At 37.3% G+C, this 22977-nt stretch overlaps 2 protein-coding genes across 2 annotated transcripts; both read left to right on the top strand.

Moving 5' to 3' along the window:
- Positions 1-2413: 2413 nt before the first annotated feature.
- On the top strand, positions 2414-9405 carry LOC108673957 (RNA-binding protein 39; the record flags this gene model as incomplete). Its single annotated transcript, XM_018161848.1, is given in 7 exon segments — positions 2414-2475; positions 5202-5263; positions 5486-5959; positions 6345-6813; positions 7126-7288; positions 7679-8032; positions 8271-9405. Coding segments are annotated over 7 exon segments (1682 nt in total), but the record flags the coding sequence as incomplete, so codon positions are not given.
- A 1302-nt stretch (positions 9406-10707) lies between these two features.
- On the top strand, positions 10708-19740 carry LOC108673958 (ribosomal oxygenase 1). The gene is made up of 5 exons (XM_018161849.2): positions 10708-10865; positions 15461-15582; positions 17165-18882; positions 19048-19246; positions 19480-19740. The coding sequence occupies exons 2-5, from the start codon at positions 15517-15519 to the stop codon at positions 19585-19587; spliced, it is 2091 nt and encodes a 696-aa protein (XP_018017338.1). The 5' UTR covers positions 10708-10865; positions 15461-15516; the 3' UTR covers positions 19588-19740.
- Positions 19741-22977: the final 3237 nt, after the last annotated feature.

Here is a 22977-nt window from a genome sequence, read left to right as displayed (position 1 = left end):
CAATGCACCACAACCTGGAGTTATTTTACCAAAAAAATAAAATTGATTTTACCACCCGGTCAAAGAAACCCCAAGAGCTGGGGTAACAAAGACCATCACTTTTTTTGAAATTACATCAAAACTATGAGAGGCAGGAGTCTGCAACTTGTGGTGAGTAAAGCTAGAGTATAGACCTGTATTTTGCATGTTTCAATTTAAGTTTAACTTATCTAGTAAAAAAATGGACTCATTTTGAACAAAAAAAAAGTGGTCAAAGTTACCCCATTTTATGGTACCGGAAACCTTACTGTGTGCTCTTGCAGTCTTTCAGATTTGCAATAATTTTGAAGTAATTTCTAAAATGCAATAATTTCAATCCAAATGTATTGGCAAGATCTTCAGAGGGCGTAAATTTTGCTGCTGATGTGTTGCCAAATATCTTTTGATATTCACCCACTTTCTGCAGTGTGCACCCTGGGAAAGTTGGACAGAAGCCACTTTTGAATGAAAAAAGAATGTCCATGATTGCATACAAGTCACTTTTTTTAGACTCAAGTTCATTTTTGAGTCCTATAAGAAGATCAGTAAAGTATCATGAATACCAGCATTATTACACATAAGAAATCTGTTTAAATCTTGAGTAGGAGTGGAAATTAAAAATGAATTGATTCTAGAATATCTGGTTTGATGCCATGCCGGTATGACTTCAACTCAAGAACACATCACTCCTTTGTTCATAATTTGAGCTTCACGGCTTACAGTGCTAAAGATATTAGAACTGCACACCTCAAGATGTTAGAACTAAGATGTTTCACAATTGAGAATATTCACAATATCAAAATAGAAAATATTCTCAATATCACAATTGAAAATATTTACAATATTGCAATCAGAAATAGGCACAGTATCAGGGAAATGGAGGATGTATCAACACGTTGACTCAGGACTGAATTCAACCATAGAGTTGGAGGAAGGATCTTTAAAGAAGCTGCTTAAAGAATATCAATAGAATAAAATTGATTGTTGTATCTTTGAAAAACTCCCAAAAAAAGTCAATAGAGTGAAATGGATAGTAGCATCTTTTAAATGCAACAGATAGAGTATCAATTGAGTGAAATTGATAGTTGCAACTTTGAAAAACTGCAGAAAGAAAGCTTTGATCTAAATGCTCAAATTCTTTTTCTTGACCATGATTCTAATTCATGCCTTAACTGGAAAATTGGGCAAAAACCACCCATACATCTGGCTAGTTCCTCCAATTCCTGTGTTTTTTCTCAATTTTTCTGAGAAAAGCAAGAAAACCAGCTTTTTTCCTGTAATTTTTTTAAAATCAGCCTTGAAACAATTTTTTATCATGATTTTAGGAACTTCTATTCATTATTCCTAATTGGGGTGATGCTGTGTATGAAATTATGGTTAAATAGTAGTGATGGGCAGTCATGATTGCATGGCCGCCAAAGCAAACCAGGGGCTGTGGTTGGTCTTTTGTGAGGGATATTTTTAGTGATAATTTTTTGCTTTAAGAAATTATGCAGTTTGCTTTAAGAAATTATGCAGTTTGACACAAAACTTGGGGGAAAACTGACAGAAGCTAAGAAGCCACCCATGAATGCAACACAAATGCCCATTCCTGCTGACAACCCTCTCCTCCCCAATCCTATGTCCCTTCCCTAATTTATTATTTGAAGCAACAGCTAATGAAAAATGGTAAAAAAACGCCCTTCTGCCTCTCCTTTTTTATATTACACATAGTAATAGTGATACCAGCATACAATACAGGCTAAATCTGGCTTGTTGCCAATACTAGATGCAGAATTCGTACAATTAACCAAGGTTCTACTATTAGTTTTGTTCAATTGAACCTGCAAGTTTCTGCTCCACTCCTGCTCTACCCATTATATTGTATAGAATCTGACCACAACTATGAAATAATTTACCAAAACGTTTTAGGTATAGTCACTTTACCAGATTTTTTAGCTGGAATGTGATGCTGAAATGCACAAGTTTTAAATTTCATGGAATCAAGTGAACCAAAATATGTGACTTGAGAAATACACCTGCCTAAGTGATATGATATGGGGGCTGCAATATTTGCAAAAAGTAGAGTGTTTTTTCTATCATCTGGATAGATTTAAAATTTTAAATGTTTTAAATCTTTGAAAACAATTAAAAGGTTTAATGCTCCTAAATCTGCATGTCACATCTGTTGTGACACCAGAGAGTTCAGGAGGGAATATAAATGATCAATGAGCATCTCGTTGATTATAAAGGCTTGAAATGGATGTTGTTGTTGGTCTATAGCTGGAATGTTTCAATTAACAATTTTCAAGTAACAAACTATCATTTATGTACTTGAAGGTTGAAATATCATCTTATGTCATGGCATTTTTTTCTGGTCAACAATTCACTTTACTAATGATAAATTTTGTTGCAGAGGACGAGATGGCAGACGAGCTTGATGTTGATGCAATGCTGGAGGCTCCTTACAAGAAAGATGTGAGTTGAGTTTATTTATGATGTTATGGCTATTAAGAATTCCATCACTTTGTTAATAAGTTGTGTGTTTTTAGATTAAAGAATATTTTTTCCCTTGATTAGTACCTGAAAATATAATTGTATGCCTTATTGAATCTGACTATGCCTGTGATTTATTTTGAAGGTAATATTTTGAACTGGAAGTGAAGGATTTAGTTTCTTGAGTATCCGTGTTAAGTACGTATTTTGATGTGGCTGCAAAGTTATTCATTAACATGACTTCTATCTGCCTTCTCAAACCAGCATAGTAAATAATTATTTATTAGATTGAGATTTTTTTCTTTCTGTTGAATTTTCATGTCCCTTTTTATGAAGATATTAGTGATGTCTAAGCAACTATGTATTTATTTATCTTAATTTAAATTTTACATTGTACTCTTTCCTGGGTATGAAGGTTTTTATTCATTTTTGTCAAATGATGTTTTGAGTAGTGTACAAATTTATGATCAAATTTTCTTTGCTGCTTTAAAATCTGGGTTAATTTCTTGTGCTTTTATCCTACACTACTGTCATGCACCTGCATATTGACAAATTTTTAATGCCAAATAAATATATACTGCATTAGATCTCAGGGTAATTAGCTTGCCTCGAAAAATTATTTTCTGTCTATAAGCTGTTATAGTTATATTTCCTTCATCTTATGCTCCAGCAGATTTAAACTGGCAAAAGCATATTTTCTGTCATGTCAATTGTTTTTTTTTCTTCTATAAAAAGGTTAATGTGTTCAAAAGTGTTTTTGGCAAGAGATTCGTGACAATGTATCTAGAATTTCCTATATACTGACACTGGGTCATAAAAACGCTTAACTGACTTCTGAATTATGGTTGACTGTAAGCTCTGCTGCGTTAGGCTCAGTGTTATGGGTGAGCTTCGCTGATGTATCTTCCCATTTCTCTGTTGTTTTTAGATAAAGCTATTCAGTGTCTTCAAAGCACCATGCTAAAACACGGCCATGAGCGCACAATCCGTGCTCCATCTCCTGCCAGGTACTCGGTTAGTTGTAAGTTATTCTTTTCTTGAGAAATTTTCCCTACTTAACATGGTCACCCTAGCTGTAGGGCAAAGATGTTCCTATTAAATAGGACATCGAAACTCCCAACAAAGTGTGAGTTGGGAAGTTTGTATACGGGGCTATAAGTAGCCAGTTACGTTATGGACCACCCACTATACCTGTGATGACTTTGGCCAGCAGAGGAATTGTAAATGCTTCTGGTGTAAAATTTTAACAAAAGGCACTTTGTTACCCTTTCATTGTGATCATTTTTGTTTAAGTAAAAATGCTGTGTAAGAAAATTATACACCATGCCTGCTTGTTGGTAGAGATGACGAAGCTATAAATTTTGCCTTGCAAGATTCGTTTTTTATTGTCGTCAAAATTTGTAACTTGTTTCGTCAAAAGTTTAAGATAAACTGTGTAAACATATCAGAAAAGCAAGGTATAATTATTGTTAGTGAGTTAAATGTCAAAGGAAATGTCAAGCAAGCAGCATTAAATCTTGTAGTAATTATATTAATACTAAGTGCAAAAGTGCCTGGTTAAAGTCAACAAAATGTGGAGAGTACAAAGCAGTTGAAGCATTAGGAAGTTGGTGTTCGGACAGCGTTCTGCAATGGTATTGACCGCCTGGTCTCTCCACCTCAGATGCTGGGCAAGGGACATCTCTTCAGCCACGAGTGGCCACCCCACTCCTACGAGGGACTCTTGGCTGCATCCCTAATACTCGATCAAAAAGGCTTAGTCATTGTCAATGTAGATTGATCGTCTCATGACCGATATTGCAATATTTGTGCCGAATGAATTTCTGTTGAGATTTTTACTTGTTATTTATGCAAAGATAATTTTCATATCAATTTCCTACTTGTATTTTTTGATTTGAACAAACTATATTGCTTAAACGTATCAGTCATGGATGCATCTATCTAAGCCTTCTTGATGTGCTATTGGGAGTTTTAATTTGAAGCTAGAGCACAAAGGCTGCTCGGCTGGCCAAGGAAATGTCGTGCTGTGTCGTCGGTAATTTCTTGTTCCGCTTTGGCCTCAAGTTGAGAAAATCTTGAGTTGCTGAACCTCCTCTGCCGTGAAGATTGTCCATATTGAAATTATTATTTGTTCTAAGCATTGTCTGTGAATCCACTCAAAATACTAAACAAAGCATTTTGCAGGATTGCACTTACATCTGGAGCCATTGTGAAGACGCGTGAAGATCAGGTACCTGTCCACCTTCTGTAGCTTGCTGCCGCCATGTTTAATCGGGTGTTACTCGAGGGTGTAGTTCTCCTAAAGTCTTAGCTGCCTACCATCATGTTTTTGGGAAGCTACATATAAGTAGATGATATCTTCTTAGCAGACGATAACGGATTTTTGTGAAAGAAGTCCTTATGTCTGTCGAGACCATTTGTTTCTCATTCTTATCACTACAATAACCTGCTGTGGAACCTCTTCTTCTTTTTTACTACATGAAGTTGAGTTTGCATTTGGCCATCTACTTTTGGCATGCAATGCTAATTGCATTCCATGGTGGAGATCTTGGCATCTGCCAACCACAAGGTGTTCCATCTAACTCATGCCTGTAAACCCGTCTTTGGCTGTGTATTTAGTCAGTTGATCAGTGAACTAACTGAAATTTTATGATTTCTCTCCCTCCTCTTCACTTGGCGGCGCCGTTACTCGTGTCTTCTGTCTCTAGGATGACTCAGCAACCGGCAATGCAGACTCGGATTCCAAACAGAATGGACATTCCAAAAGCAGGTTTGTTTTCAACCGTCCCGAGAAATTTAGTCGTTATGCTGCATCATTTTTCGTGTTTAATTAAAAATGTTGTATCTTGATTACTTATAAATTTTGTCAATTTTTTTCTATCTGGATTCCACTTGCAAAAAATTCAAAAGTTATTTAGTTCATACTGTAAAATTTTACTTACTGTGTTATGTGAAACTTAGGGACCCTGCCTTAATGAAAGTTTCTGTGCAGTTCGCGGAGGGACCGTGACAGTAGCAAGGATCGTGACAAGGACAGGAGCAAACGACGGTCACGGTCAAGAGATCGTCATACTTCGCGTCGTGGTCATAGGTCAAAGTCCCGTGATCGCAGATCCAAATCTCGTGATCGCAAGAGATCCAGGTCACGCGATCGTCGGTCTAAAGATCGTGATACATCGAGGCGTTCCAAGGACAGGCTAGATCGCCCTCGTGACAGAAGTCGCCGTTCATCTAGAGACAGATCGCGCAGGTCTCGGGATAGAAAAAGATCCGTCAGTAAGTCGAGGGACAGGAGGCGATCGAAGTCGCGAGATAGGAAGAAGTCACGCAGTAAGTCCAAAGATCGCAGGAAGTCTAGAGGCACTAGGAGCCGTTCTAGGGATCGCAGGAGGCGCAACAGGAGTGGCAGCAGAAGGAGGAGTCGCAATAGGAGCACCAGTCATGAAATTCACATCGAAACTAAGAGGTATTGTGGTACACTGCCATCTTGTTGAGTTGCGAAAATAAGAAAGTATCCTGTAATTTTCCAGTTAGTTGGTCCATTAAAGCTTTAATTAAATTTGATATTATCCATGCAGAAATAAATTTTGAAAAATTTAACAATTTTTTCTTCGAATCTTATTAGTTGCTAAATTTCTAATTATCAGATAATCTTGTCCCATGAATAAAATTTAGTCAATCGACCAATTATATTATTTGTATCTAGCTTAACGTGCTCTTCGAACACAAATTGTTAACACCTAACACAAATTCTCCATAGATGATTTTTGGGTAGACCTTGGCGCAGCTTGATTTTATCACCATTACGACGATATCTGAAAAGTAAAATTGATTTGAATTCTTCGTTGCAGGCAACTTACGGCTGAGGAGCGCGATGCCCGAACTGTGTTCTGCATGCAGCTGTCGGCACGTATCAAGGCGCGGGAGCTGGAGGAATTCTTCTCTGTAGTGGGCAAGGTGACCGACGTACGGATCATCACTGACGCTAAGACGCGGCGCTCGAAGGGCATCGCTTACGTCGAGTTTGAAGACGTAGAATCTGTGCCGCTGGCACTGGGATTGGCGGGTCAGAAATTGCTCGGTGTCCCTATTGTGGTGCAGCCTACACTGGCTGAACGCAACAGGGCTGCTAATATGAACAATCCTGACCATGGTACCAAGCCTGGGTCTGGCCCCATGCGATTATATGTTGGTTCACTTCACTTCAACATCACCGAAGAAATGCTCAGAGGAATATTTGAGCCTTTCGGGAAGATAGACGTTATTCAACTCATAATGGATTCAGAAACAGGACGTTCGAAAGGTTATGGATTTGTAACGGTAAGATTTTGACACGTATTCATGCTTGGTCAATTTTAGTCTGCATTATATTCTAGTATAAAACAGAATAAATTGGCATTAAATTCATTTCTTCAGCTTTGCCAGCGCATCACATTTGAAGTAGGTATGTTAATCATTTTACAAACCGTTCCAATGGCTTTGTTTTCATCCTGGAACAGCTTTAACAAAGATGGATAAATCAAATTTCTAACTTTTATATTGGTATTCCTTCATGGTGCTTGTGGTTATTTTACCGGCTAAGTGTTTTGAAATGACTTCCCCTGACGTATATTGTGTATGTTTTCTTTCCAGTTCCACAACAGTGAAGATGCCAAGAAAGCCCTGGAGCAATTGAACGGCTTCGAGCTCGCTGGCCGCCCCATGAAAGTAAACCACGTCACCGACCGCAACGACAACAGCCAAGGCAGCTCATTGCTTGACCTCGATGAGAAAGAAAGAACTGGCGTCGAATTGGGTACTTTTTGTCGAAATAACTTTTTTCATCCAAGTTTATCTTCTTCAAATTTCAGGTTGCAGCATAATTGTCAGCTAACTTATGAATCGTATGTGCTATTCATTATTCTAATGTTGTTAGTAATGTGATGATAGCAATGCTAATTATTGATTAGTTCAGTAAATTGTATTGAGTTGAAGACACTGTTCTTTGATGATTTTAAACAATTTTTTTCTCAAACTTACTCAAGCGTTGAGTTTTGAAAATCTTTCACATTGATATTTTTTTTACATATATAACAGGCTCATTCATTCTACCGGCCCATGATAAAGAATTAAGAGGAAATAACAGTTCTACTTTATTCGCACATTGTAGAATCTTGGCGATTACTTGGGTTATTCATTCTAACAGGAGCGACTCAGCGACTTCAGCTTATGGCAAAGCTTGCGGAGGGCACTGGGCTGCAGTTACCTCCTGCTGCAGTGAACGCTCTGCACATGCCCATACAAGCTATGCAGGCTTCCACGCCTCCTATCGCCACGCAATGTTTCCTACTATCCAACATGTTCGACCCGACTTCAGAGCAGGCTCCTAACTGGGCCAACGAAATCCGCGACGATGTAATCCAAGAGTGCAACAAGCACGGCGGTGTCTTCCACGTCTTCGTTGACAAGCAGTCGGCGCAGGGCAACGTGTATGTCAAGTGCCCATCTATTGCCACTGCCGCCGCATCTGTCAATGCCCTACACGGCCGTTGGTTTGCTGGTGTGTAATGCAACTCGTGCTTCAAACCAACTTCTGGATCGTTTAAATTAGTCTAGTTGATAATCACTTTCGTGTACTATTTGATAAACTTGTTTATTTTTTGGTCTGATATGGCTGAAAATCTGTCAAGTCCTACTCGTTTGTGTCATTGATGAAATTTTAATTTTTAAGTTGACTCGCTAGTTCGTTGTTTATATCGCGTAATTCTACATATTTTCACATAAATACTCTATTGCAGGTAAAATGATCACGGCAGCGTATGTGCCAGTGATGAGCTATCACTCGCTTTTCCCGGATGCCATGACTGCTCTTCAACTTCTGCCACTGGGCATGTGAGGAGGGATTAGTTATCTTCGCATCTTAGTTTCGAAATAATACGAAAAAAAAGTCGACATTTATTTTGCAATCGTTTCTATAAATTTCGTGTTTCTTTATTAAGTGGGCTGATGATTAACGTGGGTGGTTCACATCAGTGGGCCCTTTGAACGTTTGTTGGTATCAGCAATAGTTAGGAGGCAGTCCAGCAATAACTGTTTTCGAACAGCTACTGCCACTAATCGTGGTTAAGAGATTAAGAATCGACGATTGGAGTGATCTGTCTGTTAGACAGGCAAATTGCCTGAAGTTAGGGGATGACGAGCCGATAATGGCTTCATGTTTACTTGCTGCGAAGTTTGTTAATGATCGATCCCGGACTTCTTATGCAGTTCTCACTCCGCCATAGTGAACTTCGTTTCAGTTCGCAGTTCATATTTAATAATAGATGGCATACTCTTCCCGTGATGTTCACTTTAGAACTTAATTAAACGGGACAGTAAATTTTCTCATCTACATATTTTCTTTAATTTTTATTTAAAAAACGAAACCTCATAAGTGACGAGACCCTTACCGCCCTGTTCTCTGCTGAATTCTGCGAGTAATGGATGTATTGAAGATTCACGTCCACGAACTTGGTTGCGAGTGATGTATAATAATGTTGGGCATTTCGTGCTCAACATCTAAGGGCTCTTTTTCGATGAATTGATCATGCTATGTATGTTGATAAATAAAATTCACGTATGAATGTTTTGAAGTCGTAGTATTTTTCCAGAAAAAAACTTGCTGGTATTACTTTTCGTTTGAGGCTGCTTTAGTCCTCGTATTTTGTACTGATTTGCACTGCATTACCCACATAACTAGTGCCTGGCCATAAGAATTGTAGTTTTCGTTAGGTAAATTTATTAAGTTTCCTATGCATTGATCCCGAATACACTACAGAAAATTCAATTTCTCCAGAAGTCTTTGTGAATAATGTTTAAAATAGTACCTTGAATGTACGTTTGTCTCACTCGTATAAAGATGTCTTGGTTTAAATATATACCTATAAGAAACAACCTTATTTTAATTTTCTTTCTTAGATGCATTATTTTTTTGGCTGCCCTGAGTGGCTCAATTGTGATTGTTCTGTTGCCTTACGCGAAGAAGCGAATTGGGAGATGAATGTTGAACTTCACCAAAACGGGTTGGCAGTTTACGAACTTGACTATTTATAGTTGATTCTAACTAAACTTAGTTGAAAAAATAAGCTCTAGCGTACAGATTTATATCAAGCAGTAAACATTTTGACTTTATTCTGATGGATTTCACGTGTTTCCAGAGGATTTGTTTTTAAGCCTTGAATAATAAAGAACGCACCGCGAAGTATGATCGACAGAGGAGAGTCGCTCAAACAGCTCCCACATAGCATGAACCTTCTCTGTGTGATTTAGCGATTTCTATTTGTTCTGAACGCGCTTAGATTAGTTAGTTGAATATTTGCCCAAACAAGCGTTTTTTATTTGAATTTGAGTTCGATTACTGCCAACGACTCTGAAATCTTAATTCCTTTTCATCCTTTAAGTTTATTAACGAAGTATAACAAGCTGTGCCATACCCGAAACTATAATAAAAAAAATGCAGGAGCTGATCGGATGTGATATATTTTAAGATTGTTCGCTAAAATCGTTGAAGAATTTTAGTCATGTAAGAAATTGAAAGCTATGCAAGCGCGATGTCAGTTGTAAAATTATAGCTTTATCGCTTACTGTTAAATAAAGTAAAAAAGCATGCTGGTGTTGAACTGTTGATGCTTTAAAAAGCATTACTTTAGTACCGATTCGACACACTTTTACTTGGAATACTTGGTCTAATCCAAATGTTTGCAAGGAATATCTTTCAAACAACTAAACCGATTTCGATGAGGAATTGCACGTAAGTTACTGCAGGATACCTTGTACAAAATGAAAAAAAAATCTATCTCTTACCACTGATGAGATTTCGATGAAGCATTGCACACAAAACCATGCCACCGACTCTGTTACCCACCTCCCGTGTTTGGGGCGCATGATTTTTCAAATTTACTTTATTGACAAGTAATATGGCTATAAGGCCATTTCAATTATGAATGATTTTATTTGAAGGACAAGTAGTACCTAGCCTAAAACTCATGGTTGAACTTCAACCATGCCTAAAACTAACCATGGACTCGAGAAAATTGAAGGTTAGGTCAGCGTCACAATTCTTTTATGAAAACTCTCATTGAGTAGCCCGTTTAGCCATTTTACTTAGGAATAAAGTTAAAATATATCTGATGTTATTCGTGAAATAAAGCCATTAGTGGCTTTTTGTGAGCTAAATTGACCGTTTTCTCTTTTAACCATCTCCGTAACCGTTACCAGGCAATACCGACTTACCAATGATTCCCTATCATCCCTTTACCGTAATGACTAGTGAACAGTGAACACGTGCTCGGTGCTGCGTTAGCCGTGAAGAGCCTGAAGAGGGGAATTGCTGACTGCTACGCTACGCGGCTACGGTAGGCCTACGGTAGTAACTGTGATTCGTGAACGTGCAGGATTTATCAGTTCCCAGTTTTTGTTATACATTGTCAAAGGCCTCTCTAGATTTTATTATCTGAACTTCTTCTATCTGCTGTTTGCGGAGCTAAATATTGCTGCCTAGTGCCTACAGTGCCTAGTGCGGTACTGCCTAGTGTCGGACTGTCGGGTGCTGCCGTGCTGGTGCCCTGGTGGAGTGGTGGTACTGGTAAACCAGAGCTGGCAGAGCTGCCAGAGCATTTACTTTTTTATTAATTTGTTCATTTTTAATTTCCTTAACTAGGCAAGATTTGAACTAATAGCTTTTGTATAATGTAGGTATATTGTATTGATAATGTTGGTACCTAATAACTTGGTATCCATGATACTTTTCTGGTCTACTTATTGAACTCAAAACTGAACTTGGGGAAGTTCGGGAAGACTGTGAAGAGTCTGAAAAAAGACCTGCTTTTCCAAATTTCCACTAGCTAAGGCTGCTAAGCTATGCATGATGGGTGCAGGCTTGCAGCCTCAGCCCTCAGAGCCTCTAAAAGTCCAAATTATGTGCAACGTGCAGGAAGTGCGTCACTCCTAATTGCACAATGTGACCCATTAGGTACTCTAAAACCAACTCCTCATAATTCATGTTCACTGGTTTTATACTATTACTACATAGTACTAGCTAGCTGCTAGCTTACTCACACCAGCAGATATCACCAAATTAAAATAAATGAAAACTGAGCTTGTGTTTTTAAAAACACAATCCTAAAATCCTCTAAAGCAAATTTTTGTTAAAGCTTCAAAATTGATGACAATATACTATATATATACTACCATAGTGGCAAAGCGGAGAGTTTTTTAGACTTTCCCTCAAGTTCAATTTTGAGCATTATAAGTAGACCAGTAAAGTATCATGGATACCAGCATTATCATACATAAGAAATTGGTTTAAATATTGAGTAAATGAGGAAATTAAAAATGAACTGATTCTAAAAAGTCTCTGGTTTGCCACTATGTATACTACTGTAAAATGGGGTAACTTAGACCGGCGGGGTAACTTGGACCACTTTTTGTTTTTTTAACAAAAACCCCCAAAACTCAAAAACTAGCCTACCTATTTGACCTAGAAAAATTTTGTCAATGGGCATTAAAGGCCTAATACTGAGGCTACATAACACAATAGAAAGATTTAAAAAGTTTGCATATCTAATAGGTTAAAAAATTAAAAATGTGACCCACGAAAAAAAGCTATTATTTAAAGCCTGTCAGAGTAAAAGTACCTCTGCTAAGGTCTGGAGCAAACAAAAAATATTCGCTCTATTAAAAAATTTTACTTACATAAGAGTTGCACCCAGGTGTTGGCTTGAAAATGTACTTGACGGAATTTGCCTATCTCATTCCCCCCAAAAAATGGCAGCCATTTTCACGTAATGGGGTAAAAAGGGACGTCCCCCCGGTGGTAATTAGGGACACCCTTAAAAATGCATTTACAGTAGAACCTCAGTTAGCAAAGGCTCCAGTTAACAAAAAAATTGATTAACAAAAAAGAATTTTGATTACATTTATCATGCTCAGCAACAAAAAATTCACTTATCAAAAAAATAGTGCATCATCAGTCATCACAAAATTGTACATGCATCATAGAATGAAAAGTAATTGACCTAAACTATGATTTATTTCTCCAAAACATATGATGGTTCATGGTTGTCACTAAAACATTATTTACTTTTTCAGGTATGTTTTTCATGATCTTTTTTGTTATAGTGAAATCACTTGACTTGATTAAAATTGTGCAAAATTAAAAACCATCCTGTAAGCTTACACATGGTGCCACATGGCTGCTACATGGCTGCTGATATGAAGCTTGCAGTGGACAAGGTCATTGTCAGTGCTCAATGGCATGTCCATGGATACAGTAATATCACATTAATAATACTGTAATTAATGAATATGGTAATATCATATCAATATGGGAAAAACTAGTGAAAATCACAGAAAATGTTATTTATTTTACATCTACATCATCTACAATGAAAGAGGAGGACTTCAGAGTACTGTTAGTAATGGATGAGTACCTACACTCTGCATGCTTCAAACGTTTTGAAATCAACTTTTATTGCAAGTGTCCCAGATTACCCCGTTCCCAGGCGTAAATTGGGATGGTTTTATTTTGGGTCTGGCACCTTACGAATAGCATGGAATTTTTTTGAAGATGCCATTCGATAGCCCTCGCAAAGAGCTATAAAATTAGCCAAAACTTGTTTCTGAAATGTTTCATGGTAAGAAGTTATTAACCCTTTCCTGGGCAGACATAGAAATGCAATGAAATTGCAATATTTGATGATTGTACTTAAAAGTATGACCTATTCTAAGATATATTTACTCGTAAGCATTTTTCGAAAAATTTTGTATGTATATAAGTAGTAAATCACAATTATTGAAGTGATCATATATGGGGCCTTGCCGGCTTTAGGTATAAAAAATTTGCAGATTTTGACATTGAAAGTTTACTGTTTAGATGGTGGACAACATCTTGATTGCTCTTTTATGCATGTATTATAACGCATACAAAGGAAGCAATTTGAAAAAAATTATAGGTACATTTAGTATTTTATGGCAAGATATTTCTAGACCATCCATATGATGAGACATCCATGCCGTATGTAAAGAATCACATTCATATACAACATATACCTAAAACTTGTGAATTAATTGTCAGTAAGAATTTGTATTGGTGAAGGACATGTTATCGTCTGGGTCAGTACAGAGACCATCTTGCTTGCAACTGCGTTGGCTCTATGTTCTGTAACGAAGGGAATGCCATGAGCATGGACTGCAGTCAAAGTCAGAGAAAGCATCAAGTGCTGAACTATAGTCACGTTAGACTGAAAAACATGGCTTAAGTCATAATACCGCTAACCACTAAATGCTAACAAACATATTTACCAAGCACTGTAGAAATTCACCTTTAGCGGGCATATGACCAAACATAGTCACTTCCATCTCTAAGCATTGGCAGGCGTATGCTCATATATGATCACAATAATTTTCGCCATTATATTTCACCATCTTGCATTTGCTGCAAGTAAATGGCATCATAATAAGTTGATAAAGCAAGTTTTTAACTATGATACTAGCAACTATCATGGCCTTTCCTACAGTTCTTCATGGGCTAGAGCTGCTAAAGTGAATACAATGAGGGCCTGAAATGCCGTTTTGCCATTTCTTCAGAGAACTTAGTTTTTAATTTAGCTCACACAGACAAAAGAGCATGTCAGAGCGCTACGTCATACATGACGCAGGGTTGGCGATTTTTTTTATTTTTTTAAAAAATAAAAAATAAATGAAAAATCAATGATTTTTTTTATTTTTTCATGATTTTTTTTATTTATTTGATTTTTTTGATTTTTTCAACTTTTTTGTCTTTTTGAAGTGTTCTTTTTTATGTTGCAATTAGCCCTGTCTCTTATACACATCTAGATGTGTATAAGAGACAGGTAGTCATTGTAGCTTTGTAGTTTGTAGGTCTGTAGTGTACTGTACAGCACAAGCACAACTCAANCAAGTTTATATACCAATTTGTCATTCATAGTACATTTATACTAAACCATGAATAACAATACCTCAATATAAATTAAAGACTGCCACTCAATATATTTAAATAGGTATATGAAAAAAATAAAAAAAAAAAATAAAAAAATAAAAAAATCATGATTTTTTATAAAAAAATCAAGTGATTTAATCACATGATTTAATCATTTTGATTTAATCACTGCCAACCCTGACATGACGTAACTCATACATGATCTGTGATTGGTCGGAGCTTGTTGGCAGGCTGCCTCAAGCAATGTGGGTGATGTGGGGGGCTTTTTTTTACTCCCATTTTAATTACCATATATGGTAACTTACCCGCGAAAGGGTTAACAAAAAACTCAAAACCGTCCCTTTTTACCCCGTTTGACGGTATTGGGAAAAGCTTGTTTTTCATTATTTGGGCTACTGGATGGCAGAGAGATGAAATAAAATAATGCACAACTTTGAGTACTCTAAAACAAGGTGACTTGGACGGTTGGACCATTTGTAGCACTTACTGGTACCTTTTTGTGATTCAAATAATCACATGTAAATGTATAAAATATGTCTCTTGCATTTGTAGGATATCTCGTACTCATAGTACCTCAAGAGTAATCAACAAAATTTTTCTAAGGCAAGAACTTTCTGAGTACAGGGTTTTCTTTTCTTGAATGAAATGGCAAAACGGTCCAAGTCGCCCTGTTTTACGATACACATATATATTGAAAAAAATATATATTTATATGTGTACTACAATGTTGCATGCAGGGGAGTGTTGTGCTATAATAATACTGTTTAATTACATTAGCTATCCAGATCAGTTGACATGCACCAATTTTGTAGACTTTGGGGCTAAGACTCGACAAGGTGCATTTTCATTTTTCAATTCCAGCTTGAAGTGTGACAATATATAAATACACTTCAAAGTTTCATTGGTCAAATGCAATGTATCTTTTGCCAACAAGCTGACCTTCCTTGAAGTTTTTTTACTGTTATTAAAGCTAGTTTCTTTTATCCGCAGATATTTACTGCATTGGTTGGCAATATTCTCACCTTGAGGAATTTACTGGAAAAAAGATGCCTGCCATTTCATCACACTCGACTCAGAGACAGCAGTCTGCTGTCAGCTTCTATGTTTCTCAGGTAATTTAATCTAAACTACTCTAGCATTTGCTTTTAAATTTTACTGTAGTGATATGATGATTTTGACAGCTAGCATCCATCATACATCATGATCGGACTAAATGTGGTATTTTTGAATGCCTAAATGTGGTATTTTTTTATTTGTGTGCTCAAAAAGTAAGGAAAATGAAATACAAATTTTCAATATTTTCATTGAAAGCATTCCAAAGAACACCTACTTCAGATCAAAATTCAAGAATACATGTATAAATGAACGAATGGGTAACCAAATTTGCACCATAGTTTCAGAGGCATTGACAATGGTCAAGTGCTATAAATAATTTCTTTACTATAAATCCAGGGACTCCATTCAGAATATTTTTCTGGCATGAACTTTTAAATTGAGCTCCACATGCAAAGTAAAGAAAATTCCATAAGTGTGTTGTATCTATGTTTGAATCTCATTTGATTTAAGATTAAATGTACAAAAGCTTAATAAGCTTGAGTTCAAATCAATAAGTTGGATTTTGAAAAGATGGTCTGAAAGTGGCAGATTTATTTATATACCTTGCAATTGAGAAACGACAAACTATTGTTGCTCTCTGTTTAAAATAGATGTCATTGATGTAGACATCTGTTTTTCAGTATATATTCTGGAATTATAAGTTTGAATTTATTTATGGTGTTAATTTTTACAAACTGCTTGTTGTTGTTTTTCCTGTGTGCAAATATTTTCTTCTTTTACCAGGTTTCTCGGCTAGCCAATTTACCTATTCATTTAGAATCCATCCCTCTTACATCAGCCTTTGCTTCAATTATTCAGGAATTAACTTTTGCTGGTTTGCGCACTAGTTTTTTTTAGTTACGTATGTTTCATTTTGTTTCAAATTGAATTAGATTTGATCATTGATACACTGTAGCTATTAATGGAATTAGCTCCAACTGCTTTCAGGTAATGGAATACTATTCATAACTTTATGAAGTTCTCTCTGGTTTCTGAGTAAGGTTATGTGCATTGCACATCAGGATATATTGGAATAACATTGCAGGCAAAAATATTAAGAATTTTCAACCAAACCGGTTGAAAGGGGTACTATTACAGAAATCTGTGTGCTCTTCTGCCTCATTCAGCTGTGTGCCTTCAGGCTGAACATTGTGTGTTATGCTTATGTTGTGTTTGAAAGTAATACAAAGAATTTAGCTGCCATCCTTAGTGCTGAGGATTTGGGGATCCTTGAATATCTTTAAAAATTATTGCTTAGATTTTAACCCGGATGATTTAATTTAGTCTTTTCTTGATCATATTTGTACTATTGAATTTTTAACTGATGATTGAGCTGATTTCTGAGATGGTTTAATGAAAATCTGGCCAATTTTCCTAAAACTTTCCATCATTTTTAAATTCTTGGTGAGGTGCTGTAGGCACAACATATAATCCTAGTCAAACTACAAAACATTAAACAAATGTTTAATCTTGGATCAATTGGTATATCTAACGGGTGTCATATTTTATTAATCGGATCCAAACTTATTGGTAAGGATTGATTTATCAATTTGTCATATTAAAAATATTAATGTAGTATTGTACACGTTTGCCGAGCAGAAAAAGAAGCTATCCGTTCCAATGAAGAAGAAAAAAAGCAAAAAAGGCAAGGCAATTGACAAGTTGGTCAAGACAGTTAAGGCTCCTGGCCAAGGAAGCTCATCAGCCAGGAATTGTGAAGCATCACTATTGACTGTACAAGATAAAACTCTAGTCGTGGCTAAGACAAAAAAAAGTTCCATGCCTCAAAAAAATAAACAAATTAAAAAAACATCTTGTGATTTATCAAGTAATTTGGAAATGGAGAACCGTGTGGTTAAACAGTGTCCATTAAAAAATAAGAAAATAAAAGATAAAAAATTAGAAAATCATTCAGAAAGAGCAATGAATCAAAGAAGTGATGAATTATCAACTGGCTTGCTTGCAAAAAAATTACGTCCAGAAAGTAATTCATCACTGGCTTTTTCAGTTTCTGCAAAGTCCGACTCAACCTCAAATGAAAATGGTAATGGGTGTGTGAAGAAAGAAAAAATATCAACATTTAGTATGAGACCCAAAATCAACACAAAGCCAAGGAAATTGACTGTAAAACCGAAGAACTTTACAGAGCTTTTAAATACTTTGAACTGTGTTGGTGACTCAAAGAACAGCGGTCGTACTCTATTTGCATATTTAATAAAATCATATTCTCATTATCCAGGTAAGGATTTTTATTCCTACTTCAAAAACGATTTTTGGGAATCTAAGCCGATCTTGATTCAGAGGAAACTCCCTCATTATTTCGATGGTCTTTTTTCAATGGACACTTTTGATAAAATTCTACGCGAGCAATACATTGAGTACACCAAAAACCTGGACGTGACATCATACAGCGATGGCGTCAGGCAGACACACAACCCATCAGGTCGTGCCTACGCGGCCGTAGTTTGGGACTACTTTAGTAATGGATGCTCGCTGCGCCTGCTCAACCCTCAGACGTTCCACGAGCCAGTGTGGCGTACTCTTAGTGTTCTGCAAGAACTTTTCGGTTCCTTCTGTGGTGCAAATATTTACCTCACTCCAGCCGGCACCCAAGGATTTGCCCCACACTGGGATGATATCGAAGCTTTCGTCTTGCAGCTAGAAGGCAAGAAAAGGTGGCGAGTTTACAATCCTCGCTCTGCCGAAGAAGTTTTGCCGCGGTATTCTTCACCCAACCTGACCCAAGAAGAGATAGGAGAGCCAATCATTGACGTTGTGCTCGAACCAGGTGACACTCTTTACTTCCCTCGTGGTTATATCCATCAAGCTGAAGCCGTATCTGACACTTATTCTCTTCACATCACGATATCCATGTACCAGAAAAATGCTTGGGTAGACGTTCTTGAAAAAATCTTCTCGCCTGCTTCACTCAATGGAATGGCAGAAAAAGACGTCTCCTTAAGGAAGGGCTTGCCTATAGGTTGCATAGGCTACATGGGTTCAACTGCGGCTCAAATATATGCAAATGATGTTTGGAAGAATGAAAGATGTAGCAATATCTCCAATCTCCGCAAGAAATTCAAGGAGGAAGTGATGTCACGGGTTAGCAGCATGCTTACCGAGGACGTCTTGGACCGAGCCATGGATGAATTCGCGCGCCAGTTCGTGCGCGTCGCACTGCCTCCATGCCCCACTGAAGCTGATAAAGAGTGCACCGTAGAATATGACGGAGAGTACTGGCACTCAACTATGTTTAGAGGCAGAGCCGAAATCGAGCCTGAAACTAAGATCAAGCTACTGGGCAGCTCGACACTCAGGTTAGATCCGTTTCTAGATAAAATGGTTTTCTCAATGCTTAGTGCCTACTATTCATCAATTGCCAATCAATATAATGACAATTGAAAATATTTGTTCAATTTTGGAGTTTTGCTACTGTTGATCTTTTTCGTATCATGTGAATAAAGAGCTTTCTGTTTTCCCAGAGTGGTGCAGGAATGGGGGGATGCCAAAGACGAGTATCGCGTGTACCACAGCGTGGAAAACAGTCGCGAGTACGAGGGGCGTGAAGAGCAGTTCGTCGTTGTGGACAAGAAGCATCTTCCGGCTGTGCAGCATCTCATTATCATGTATCCTCGCTACACAGCTATTGAGGATCTACCTCTCGCAACACTCGAAGATAAGGTTGGTGCCAATTCCCGCAAGAAATTGGTAGACTTGTGTCGATACAGATAGCTATATATATATACTAATAGCCGCTTGCTTAATAAATTTATGAAGTGTACCTGAGGCGCTTTTGTCGTAATAATTCTATGTTGATATTTTTTAGAATATTTACTTTAATAAACAGAAGTTACTCTAACGATCCTACTTGCTAATGACGAAGAGTCTTTGTCTCATCTTTCCCTGTTGGACAGATGACCGTGGCTATGTCACTGTGGGAGCAACGCCTCGTTATTACCGAGACACCGCTGCCTTCTGACGACTACAGCAGCTCGAACGAATCTAACAGCTCGAGCGAATAAAACAGCTCGTGCGACTGCTGCAGAGACTCCGACGATTAGCTGATCGTTTCTCAGTCCTGCCTTAAATCCTTGTTGACACAGACGCTGTCATTTTTTTTACCATCTGGCCTCATATTGGCCGATCTTGAGTGCGTTATTAAAGAGTATGGAAACTATAATAGTCTAATTCCCTGGATTCGCCCTCATTTTTTCCTGGAACAACTGAGGGAGCACAAGAATGACCATACAATTTTGTTGTGCCTTGTGATCCGAATGGTTGAGGCGATCTGCTGAATTCCTACACTGTATTTTGAAAATTATCACTATTCATACTTCATGGGAGTCCGTTATTCATACGTCATGGGGGAAAGATAATTCACTGGAAGTATTTACTGGACACGTCATTTGGTCGGTGCATTGACTAGTGAAGCCTGCGGCGCATATTGAACTGGATTGAACTATTCGAACAAGTGTCCTATGGATAGATGTCAATTAAATTTCAAAGTGAACGAAATTAGGTAACAATGCTTCTAAGTTAATTTGGAGCAATACAAATTATCTACTTGCATTTTGTGACTACCGTATTGAGAAGTAAGTTTGAAAATAATAATTCACCCCGACGATAAAACACTATAGCTTTCATGTGTCTTACAACGATCGATGCGTAGGCGACACGTGTTTCTAGTCTCCTTGACTCAAGTGGTGAGAACAGCAGCCTGTTGACTCCCATGCTGCGTTCAAATAGATGGCTGCGACGCGAGTTTGATGCGAAAACATTCTAGTTTACGAAACAAACTGCGAGGAAATTCGTCAACTCTGACAGTGCAGTGCTGTAGATCACACGAAAAATTTACCTTCTGATAACGGAAAATTTATCGTTTGATAACGATGGCTCGAAACATTAATGGGAATTGCTCAACGTAGCAGTGTATGACTCGAAGAGCATAATACTAGGGCTTCTGAGAGGATAAGACTTCATCGATAATAAATGTGAACTGTAGTAAAGTTCCGAGTAATTATTAGCTGAAATTTAACTGTTTCACTGTTGCAGTTATACTTTGATTTGTTTCATCCACCATTAAATTACTTAATGTTTTAATTTCGAGTTTGAGGGAAGAATAAGGATGAATCAGTAGTTCAATCCAGTTTATGGATTATAACTTACAATCGCTACAATTTCTGTGAATTGGAAGAATGCGCCATCTTTTTCATTTAAAATAATCGAACATATCTTTTAAAACACACAAGAGAGTGTGCTGAGTCTATAGTCCAGCTAGTGCTCTGTGATTTCTGCAGAAAGATTTATTGTTCGTTCTGACGGATTGATGGTCGCAGCGAAGTTTGCTGACATGAGCCTTCAATATTTGCGGCATACAACAGTTATCAAGAATCAAACATGCTAGATGACAGCAACTCCTTTGCTAACGAGACTAGTTGTCTCGAGTATTCGTTTCACAAAAAAATGAGTAAATCTCACGTGCTATACGTACTATAGGACGATGACTCACAATCACGATGACTCAAAAGTATTATAATTTAGAAAAGGATAAAATTTGCCTGTACCTTACCGAATGAAATGGCGAATGGTTTACTAGCGTTTCAATTTAGCTATCTTGCACCTAATGTCATAAATAATAATCACCGAAAAGATGGTAAGACTCCATTGTCATCAATTTCTCAAATCAAAAATCGTTCATCATTACAAGTGGCGAGAGGTTTCGAGTGTGCCGCTGAAGCTGGCACAGAAGAAGCAGCGTTAGCATCTCAAAGAAACGAAGTGACAAGGAGGGAGAGGTGGAAAGCAACAGCAAAGAAGACACTCAGACGAAATCGTTTACTAGAGAGACAAAGGTGTTAATGTTAGGAATCCTGCCTACATAACAACCCCACATGTGGGGCGCTCAGGAACAATGCTTCTAGGAACGCGAGAACCCATTGCACGTCTGACAGCAGGAGCTAGGTATTCATAGCAGTACTTGTGCAACATTAGAGTCGCTACGCGTACATGGCGATGTTATGATATCTGGCCCAGGCTGATGAGCACAGAAGCTTATTATGCAATCAGACTATGTGTATCAGACTATCAGACCTGGGACTACTATATGTCCCAAACAAGTACCAAGATACCGAGAGAGCGAATACTTTTAAAGTTGACAAATAAAGAACTGTGAATTGCATACGCCAAGCAATTTACCCACGATGGGCTAAAATCCGCTGGTCTAAGTGTTTGGGTGGGCCCGACTGATGGAAAAAGTTGTCCATCTCGTGTAATCGGCATAATATAGTCATTCTAAAGGAAGTAAAACGAAGATGTTAGGAATAATCCCCATAATATACGCTTTCATTTATTGTAAGTGGTTAGTATTTAGAACTGTATAATTTACGCACGTAAACGAATGAAATTTAATGTAAATGCTCTTATTGATAGAGTAGAAACGTGACTATCGATTTAAGACACATTTGATTGGGGAACAAATCTATTATTTTAGTCTCACTCTTTTAAAGCGCAGATGCCGTAGGTACCAGTGAGCAGGACTCTGGTGACCATACCTACCATCACTTATTTTGCTGCGAAAAATAAGTTGAATTTCACTAACTAGATATTTTAACAAATTAGCCATGATTTCCTAAGCTTTCTTATGATTTCCTAAGCTTTCTTATTTAATGCGTGGCGTGCTGTATGTACATCAGTTCATGCGTTATATACGGCAGATTACGAACTTAGAGTCGCATAATGTCTTGAAATCCTAAAGAAATCCTGCCTCTTTGAAGGAGACCGTTTCGGTAAAAAAACTTTTTTATTTAAGGACAGATCGTTTTGAAAATTAGTTCACATATGTAAAACAGAAATCGATGACTTTTTTGTTCGAGTGAATTTCTCGAAAAATGAAAGATAACGTGAAATTGATAGAAAACGTCGGAAATTATAAATATATAAGTTGTATGTATAATCTAACTATCAAAATTTTTTTCAGGTAGTGATTCGTTACAAAATAAAAAATCAAACATAATCGCATTTGTTTATTTGTTGACATAAATTAATGATCCTGTAAATTTTTCAATTGAACAGGAATTTTTTAACCTTATGTCTAAAACGTAAGACAGGCCAAGTTATTATTGCTACTAAAATAAACGAACTGATGACAAATTTATAGGACATTTCAAAGAATAACCATGAATAATGCCATTAAAATCACTCCAATTCGATAGGGTGTCGCTTTACATTATTCACAATCAGAGTAATTGATCTGAGATCTCATATGAAAAGAGCAATGGGCCAATATGAAACAGTGCAAGTACTGGTAGCGCGTGAAATAAAAATTACCTCAATCGAAAGTTTCACTTCAAATTATTCTCACTTTCATTCTTCTGCTACATATTCTCTTCCCTTTTATTCTTCCACTTCCTATT

The sequence above is a fragment of the Hyalella azteca genome, unplaced genomic scaffold (genome assembly GCF_000764305.2).
Source record: "Hyalella azteca isolate HAZT.00-mixed unplaced genomic scaffold, Hazt_2.0.2 contig17875, whole genome shotgun sequence".
Lineage (NCBI taxonomy): Eukaryota > Metazoa > Arthropoda > Malacostraca > Amphipoda > Hyalellidae > Hyalella > Hyalella azteca.
Note: the sequence above shows the minus strand (reverse complement) of the source record. Positions and strands in the feature narration are given on the sequence as shown.